Genomic DNA, 8,552 nt, shown 5'->3' with positions numbered 1-8,552 from the left:
GTCTTCCTTGGTGGAAGAGTTCTAGTTGATCTCAACCTCTAACTCCTTCCCTTTCTTAAACTGTGTTCTCTTTGAGTAATGAGTCCTTCTCCTTATCAAGTATGCAACCTTTTCGATCAGGATCAGGAGATATCAAATCTGTCAAGTTAGGTTTATCTTCTTCACGTGCATCCCACATGCTCAAGTCTATCCACATCTGTGCTCCACTGAGATGGACCTGGTTCATTCTGAGTTCATTTGTCAATCTTCAAAACTAACCTTTACTTGGGCCAACAGTCTACAAAAAGCAACCGGCAAAGCAGTTGATCCCTCAGCTTACAGAAGCATTGTAGGAGGCTTGTAGTACTTCACACTCACAAGACCAGACATTAGTCATGTTGTTAATCTTGCAAGTCAATTCATGCAGAATCCAAACAGCATGCATCTTCAGGCATTAAAGAGAATAATAAGGTATGTCAAAGGAACCATCGATCATGGACTAAGAATCATATCAGTCGTCTTCCTTCAGGCTGTATGGATTCTCAAATGTAGTCTCGGCAGGATGTACCATTACAAGGAGGTCTACTAGTGGATATTGTATATACCTTAGTGCAAATTGTGTCTCCTGGTCATCAAGGAAGCAGAATATTGTTGCAAGGTCAAGTGTTGAAGCTGAGTATAGAGCACTGGCAACAACTGCAGCTGAACTTACCTGGATAAGCTACATTATACAAGACATTGGAATGTATATCAAGACTGCTCCTGTCTTATTTTGTGAAACTTGAGTGCTCTATACATGATTACAAATCCAGTAATGCATGCTAGAACTAAGCATGTAGAACTAGATCACCACTTTGTTAGAGAGAAGGTAGCTCAAGGACAATTGATTACTCAATTTGTTAGGTCCAAGGACCAACTAGCAGATGTTCATATAAAGGCTCTTGGCACAGACCAGTTCTAGTTTTTTCGAGACAAGCTAGGTGTAGTGAAGTCACCTCCCACTAGCTTGAGGGGAAGTGTTGAAAACAATGATCAGGCTAACAAACCTGATAACTATGCAATCACTTAGTCCTAGTTTAGAAGAATTAGGACTCTTTGTATTAGCTATCCTAGAAGAGTCCTACTCTATGTAGTATAGCCAAAATATAAGATGAAAATACTGTATAAATACATAGGACTCATGTAACTGATTATCAATCAATACACTGCCTTCTTGACATTGTCTGTGCACCATAATTTCACAGAAGGCACACCAAGGGCAGAGCTATCATTGGTCAAGAGGAGTCAATTGATACCCCTTCGTCGGAAATTACATTGTACTATAAATAGATTTTTTTTTAATGTGAATATACTATATGTTGAATTCCCTTAATTAATTATTCGTGTGTTTATTTCTTTATATTTTGATTCCCGTAAAGAAATCCTGTTTGTGCATCCTATAAGACGTAAGAGGATGCTATGACTTGAAATCTCCATTAGTTTTTTTTTTTTTTCAAGAGAATTTATCAATTGTATCCCTTATGAGGTTCACATTGAAACTAGCTTACTAAGCTCATCTATGGATTTGATAATTGGTTTGTGTCTGTCGTTATGATGCTATGACTTACAATTACGAATTGGTTTTGTATTCTGTGGTTGCCATCTAATTCAGCTGAATATGAGTACTCCGTTAGGGTGTGTTTAGTATGACGAAAACAATTTTCACAAAATAAGTTATTTTTGATAATTGATTGCCGGAATTTTTTTTTAAAATTTACCTTTTTTTTTCTTTGGGAATAAGTCATTTCCTTCACAATTATCTAAAGCATTAACTTTATATTCTTGTTTTCACTTAGATATTATTATCAATTTTAATATTCAACAATTTCATGAAAGCACTATCCTTATCATTCCACAGGATTGGGTAAAAGAGAGCTCCTTATTTCAGTCAGCAGTTGCTTATGATTTAAGATGAAAACAACGCATAGTGTCTTTAATAAACTTTTTTTTTTTCATTTCTGGTCTTTTACTTTTGGTGATTCCAACCTTAAAAGAAACAAGGAAATAAAAATTATACACCAATAACTACATATAGGGAAAAATAAAAAAAGAATACAATATATATATATTGGAAAAAGAAATTAATAAGGGGGTAAATATGTCATAATTCGTTATTGAGGGCTTAATATTTCCGTCCTACTGTTCGTACAGTAATAAAGGATGTTTAGTAAAATGAAAATTAAATAAATGAACAACAATTGAAATGTTTTCCTTGTTTAAAAGGAAAAAGAAATAAGGAAATAAAAAAAGATAAAGAAAGAAGATAGGAAGCGGCCATGTATCTGAGTAGTCCATCTTTACCAGCCATTGTTGTTAAGATCAATATTCCTCTGGAGTATTCAGCTGGATACATAACTTACCATGGACCAAGAAAAATTATGGATAGATTTTTGAATAAAGTCATTGAGGTTGATGACGAAACATCGTTAATTTTTAGTTAAAGATTGTACAATATTTTTTTTATTTTCACCATGCATGACTGATAATATGCTTTTATGATGAGCTTGTACTCTCTTTTTATGTGTTTGGACTCTCAGTAGTCACAGTCCCAGTTTCTATTGTTTCTCCTGATGTCTGCTGTGGAATCTGTGATTCTGCCAGTTTACAATGGTACAAAAAATATCAATATATTAATCATAGAAGAATTTAAGTTGTATGTATCAGCTATAACGTAATTAATCACTGTTACCAAAATCTGAGTCCCATATCTCAATTGTCATAGAGCACTAACATGTCACACAACTAATAAACAATAACCCGAACCATCAAACCAATAACTCAATTTTTTATTTGGTTTTACCCTAAATATGCACAGCCCTACAATTTATGTGGGATAACAAATGTTCAGCAATACATTCAGTTACCTAAGAGATGCGTAACTCAATCCTAAGTTCCTAACAGCTGCAAAATATACAGTCAATAGGAGGTGTAGGTCCGTGAAAACTTTTGAAACATGTTGCTGACAATTTTTGTGACCCAATAATTGGATTTGCAGCCTAATTATTAGTATAATTTAAATCATATATGTTCAATATCTCCATAGTTGAACTAAGAGTTCTTAAATATGTTCTAGTCTTACTACGCACATATTAGTAATTCACGAAAAGAAAAGAAAAAACTGCAAAAAAGTCATTCCAAATTAAATAATCAATCTTGTCCACCACTTCATGAAAGAAAGAAATAAAAGGTCCCCATTGAATCTCCCAGATGAGGACATGCACTGAACAAACAATAGATCACTAGTTACCGTGTTGTACCTAAAATAGCACAATTTTTTTTCTAAGGGATAGTGGGAATTCATATAAATTCAGCCACTTGATTCACTGCCCATTTAGAACCATGCATTTTATCTAGTCTAAGATTCGTATGACCATTCTCACATGCAGTTACTGTTATTTTACACTCAGAAATGCCTCCCTGGCATATGATTTTCATTTGACCCATTGATAGATCACTGCCTTCCCCAGACAGCTCATGTCACATGCTTAGAGTTCCCCACATGGCCCGCTATATACCCTCTAGCTACCTTAAATTACTCTTATACCTTTCCATATGTTGCATAAAATTTATACACTTATTATTATATTACAGTAACCGTAGTATATATATATATCGCTTAATATCTTCTTTCTGCAAATTCACCTTATGAGACCTATTTATGTAGTTTTAATTAATCAAGTTACATAATATGTTGTTTCTGAGATTTAAATGTGATGCTAAAGAGTTTTAACTTCTATACACTATGAGGTCATCCAAAAGAAAACTATAGGTAACCGTCCCTAAGTATAGTAACCTCGAACTAAGGTAGGTTACTGCTACATGTTAAAATACCTTGATAGCTTAAAAGTGACTACTATTTATACTATCAGCAGGCAGCACGATGCACTAAGCTCTCTCTATACACTATTAGCATACATAAACTAAATTCTATCGTAAAGAGACTTACCAGTAGTAGGAGAAGGAAATTGAAGCCTAGTAGCGGCAGGAGGGTGTTGGAGTAAAGGAGGAGGAGGGGAAGTGAAAGAGGAGAAGGAAGCAGCAACATCGGCGGGCAAGGGAGTAGTAGGATAATAAAGATAAGAAGCTGCAGGTCCGCCTTGAAAACGTTGGGGGTGAGCAGCAGAAAATGTTCCCCTTGATCCCTGCATGGAATATCCGTAATAATATGGAGACGATGAACTTCCATACATTTGCTGATAATACTGTGCTTGCTGGTACTGTTGGTTGTACATTCCCTGTTCATTATAATTTCCCTCATGTCATTATCATACATTTAACTGTTTTTCATTTTTAGTTTGAATTTGAATGTAAAAGAAGGAAAATTCAAAATATTGAAAGACTAAGGCTAATGGTACTGACTTGGTGATAATAATCAGGAGGATAAGTCGCATACCTGCAAAATATTTTCAAAGCAAAGGGTAACATTAAGAAATAATCTTCTTGGTTAGAGGTATATAAATAATGTAACCACTTCTAAAGGAGAAATCACTGAAAAGAGCATTTCAAGTCAAGCTGTGGTAAAAGGTGCGGATCCACATGGTTACAAGCGGTGTCACGTGACACCGCTTAAAAAAAAAATTACTAAATATATCTTAAATAATAAATTAAAAACGATATAACAGTTAAATACTATTACAGTGACACCGCTTGTAGGATTAAGGTTCTCCAGCCCAGTGGCAAAGCAGTTCACTAGATTACTGGGCTTTGCGGGTTCAAGTTTTCTAGGAACTTTTCTTACTTTTTCGTCACTTAACAAGCGAATGATACAATGTAATTTGACCAGATATTTTTTTCCTTTCTATAATTAAAAAGAGTCCCTGAACATGCAAAGAGAGTTTAGCGAAAATCCAAAAAAAGAAAAAGTACTGTTTAAAGAAAAGGCAAATCACAATAGTAGCTCTAAAAGAAACTTCATTATTAAGGAAAAATATTTAAAATCAAGAAAAAGAATTTAAATGTTTTTTTTAATAGTATTCTGAATGCTTCACACCATAAGTTTTTCCGAGTGCGTCTAAGACAGTTTATCCATCGAGTTTGATGTTATAAATTTGTTTACTTTCTTAAGGAGTAAGTGTGACACCCCTTATACAAAATCCTGCGTACGCTTAGGTAGACAAATACTCTAATAAATGGAGTTTTTTTTTTTTTTTCCAAAACACATTTTTACACGCCATGCTAAAGACCAAAAAACATTTCTCGAAAAATGTTAATTTTTCCGAAAATGATTTATGTCCCAAAAATATTCTGCATACCAAATGTACCAGAATCTTATTCCCTCAATGTTCATTTGCTGCATGCATCGTTCTAAAGGAGTGTTCAGAAGTTAATATTTTTAGTATATTTCAAACTTTCTAGTTCATCAATTTGTCAACTAGGAACCCTTGAGTTTCCCGGGACTTGAATGTTGTAATTGCCTAGACAAGCGAATCTAATTTTAACAGCTAGAACAGTAACATTGAAAATGGCCCCTTTGCTTAACTAGTTGCAAACATAAAGCTGCAAACTCATTACAATTAATGTGATTAAGATCCATACTAGTAGTACTTTGAAACTAATATGGAACTAGTGCAAGCAGCTTTCACGTAAAAGGTACCCTAGAAACAGTAGGACTCTTATTATAAAGAACGTACTCTCAACGTGTTATAATAAGGTAAGTGAGACAAACAACGGAGCGACAAGCACCCCTTGTACAACAAAAACAAGGGCGTAACAAATGTTGTATGTACGTGCACATAAATGTAAGCGTACCTTATTTGTCATGTTTTAATTTTTAGTTAGCCACACATGGATATATTATATTGTTGTCGCATTTCTTGAAGATTTGGTTAGATTTTACAGATGACTAACGTAGAGGTATAGCAAATATTATGTTTGTGATAGGAGAATAAAAAGTTAATAGGAAAGACACAAGAGAAAGATCAGCCAACCAAAGTGATGATTGAAAAAGGAACCAATTTGGAATGCTGAGGAGCGGGTTGAAAGAATGCAATATAATGTGCATGTCAGATTTTCATATGTTTGTGCTATAATATTGCTGGTTACTTTTTCTTCTACTCGTGCTACAGTACTATACTTTATGATATCTATAACAATCACGCCTTGTTCAAAGTACAAGGAAAATAAAAAAGGCCAAACTAGTGTCTTTGTTCAGCCTTTTTTGTGTGAGAGAGAGGGGACAGAAAATTATCGAAAGTAAAGAAAACCACTTGTCCATTATTTGTGAGAATATCGAAGCCCCGCCAACTAGTTCGTGGGCATGCAAAGATGGTCGGATCACTAAATTAAATGACCCCCCAAAAAAGTGAGTTTTTCACAAAGAACTCTTTGCATCTATTTTGCAAGCAATAAAAAATGCAAGGAAATGTTGAAATAGGTGAAGGAAAGGTATCGATAAACAATACATAAGAAAAATACTCCATCTATTTGGTTATAAAATTCATGCAAGTAGATTTAAAGTCAAAATGGCTCTAGCCAGCATTATTTTCATTTCTCATTTTCAAAAACAAGAAAAGGAAAAAAGTAAGGTTGAATTTTTCTTGATAATAATAGTTTATCTTTCAAACTGTTTGAGTCTCTTTTAAATTGAAAACCAGAGGGACATTCTTATATATAAGTATATGTTCAAGTATAAACGAGCCAAAATCCAATATTAAGGACAGAAAAAAGAAAAGCATTACACGTTGTCTGCAACTGACAACTCAGTGCATAACAGTCACCATTCACCAATTTATTTATTATTGATCTGCCTATACCAACCTGCATTGAATAAAATTACTAGATGATATATAAATATTTATTTCCATTTGTATGATTATATGAAGGCATACGACAACATCAATGAGAGGTTTTCTCAGTTGTAATACCACTGGCAATGCCTGCCATTTTTATCACCCATCTTTTTCATTCTGCAGTATATGATCAGATGATGGACCATTATATTTTTTTTTCATTTACTAGCATGGACTAACAAAAAAAGCATCAAATAAATAATTTTAAGAAATAAAACAAATTAATTAACTTACCCATATGGTGAATATATCATAGGAGTTGCAGGTGGTGGAGGGAGTGGCAATGGTGCTGCTGCCACCCCACTATAAGATGATGATGTTGGTCCTTGTGGTATTCCTCCTCCTTGATAAGGATTCCCTCCTTGTCCCCTACCTATCATAATTAAGACATTTTAAGGTTATTTAAATATGATTAATATGTGGTGGTGCTTTTATCGAGAAATAAAGTTTGACTAGTCAAATAAACAATCAAACAGAAAAGTTGAGTACCTCGAGGTGGTGAAGGACGAGGGCGTCCAAGAGAAGCAATGTTACAGTTTGCTCTTCTCCCATCAATTACTGGGTTTGGATTCTCACATGCTCTTCTTGCTGATTCTGGATCACGATAAGTTACCTGTGTCCGTCCACACAATTATTTCGATCAGCAAATGATGGACTAATTAAATCACATAATGTGATCAGAAACGATATATAGAACTTACGAAACCATATCCTTTAGATTTGCCAGTGTTCTTGTCAGCAATGATAACAGCTTCAAGAATCTCTCCAAATTGCTCGAAATAACGTCGCATTATATCAGTTGGTGTTTCCCAAGCCAGACCACCAACAAACACTTTTGTGTAAGTTGTGTCCCCAAAAGGTGATCGATAATGCTGATAAGCCATTGCATATATATATATATATCTAAAACTTCAACTGCATAAAAATGTAAGGTTGTTGTTGACTTGTCCCTTAAGCAAAGAAAAACAATATAATGAACTAGCCCTGAATATTATTCACAATATCGAATGGCTATGGCGTTCTGTTGTTAACAATGGCATAACTCCTGTACCACCTTAGCTTCTTCTTTCTCTTGTAATGTTTTTTTCCCTTTCCTATCTTTCTCTCTCTCTTTCTCTCTGAGTCTTGCAGCAGAAAAGGATCATGGAGAGAGAAATAAAAGGGTAGGAACAAATATAGCTTAGTGATGTTTATAGCTGTTGTTTTGGCTAATATGTTTAACAAATAAAAATATTATAAGAGGAGAGAGGGATTCGACAGCTGCAAACTCTTAAGGCAGAGGGGAGGTAGGCGGAGGGAGAACTATAATTTCAAGTTTATGGCTTCTGAATTTGTTATTATAACGGAGCTCGTTTTATTTATTGGATTTACAGTCAAATATTTATAGGTAATTAATAAATTTTCTAATACAAATATAAGATCTAGCAAAAATTATTGAATTCGTCCAAACCCGTACTGAACATTTTTCGCCCCGCACCTAAGAGGGGTGGGGTGGGGGTAATGGCTTTGGGTAACGAATGACAGCTGCGAGACTAGAAGCACTTGACTCTGTCCTCTCTGTCGCAGCATTAAAATACCCTCCCCTTCCTATCAATAGTCTTCTGCGTTCTTTCTCATCTCTAGTTGTCTTTGCGTTCTCTTCTTTCTGTTTTCTTTTGCATAATTTGGCCTCCGTCTTAACTCTTAACTCTTAATTCTTTCCAACTTATTATTCCTTTCGTTTCTTTTTTTTTTTTTTTACATTAT

General features: G+C 34.5%; 1 protein-coding gene across 1 annotated transcript; it reads right to left on the bottom strand.

Annotated features, from left to right (window-relative positions):
- On the bottom strand, positions 2,083 to 8,033 carry LOC109224835 (RNA-binding protein 38-like). The gene is made up of 6 exons (XM_019389384.1): positions 7,508 to 8,033; positions 7,296 to 7,419; positions 7,041 to 7,179; positions 4,378 to 4,411; positions 3,965 to 4,253; positions 2,083 to 2,612 (listed from the first exon to the last, which is right to left on the bottom strand). The coding sequence occupies exons 1-6, from the start codon at positions 7,688 to 7,690 to the stop codon at positions 2,536 to 2,538; spliced, it is 846 nt and encodes a 281-aa protein (XP_019244929.1). The 5' UTR covers positions 7,691 to 8,033; the 3' UTR covers positions 2,083 to 2,535.

The sequence above is a fragment of the Nicotiana attenuata genome, chromosome 4 (genome assembly GCF_001879085.1).
Source record: "Nicotiana attenuata strain UT chromosome 4, NIATTr2, whole genome shotgun sequence".
Classification (NCBI taxonomy): domain Eukaryota; kingdom Viridiplantae; phylum Streptophyta; class Magnoliopsida; order Solanales; family Solanaceae; genus Nicotiana; species Nicotiana attenuata.
This window is presented reverse-complemented; position numbering and strand designations above follow the sequence as displayed.

Coding starts and splice junctions, on each gene's coding strand:
- LOC109224835 (XM_019389384.1), bottom strand. CDS start 7,690: ATGGCTTATCAGCATTATCGATCACCTTTTGGGGACACAACTTACACA. Junction 7,420..7,507: donor AATCTAAAGGATATGGTTTC/GTAAGTTCTATA, acceptor GGACGGACACAG/GTAACTTATCGTGATCCAGA. Junction 4,254..4,377: donor CTCCTGATTATTATCACCAA/GTCAGTACCATT, acceptor TATAATGAACAG/GGAATGTACAACCAACAGTA.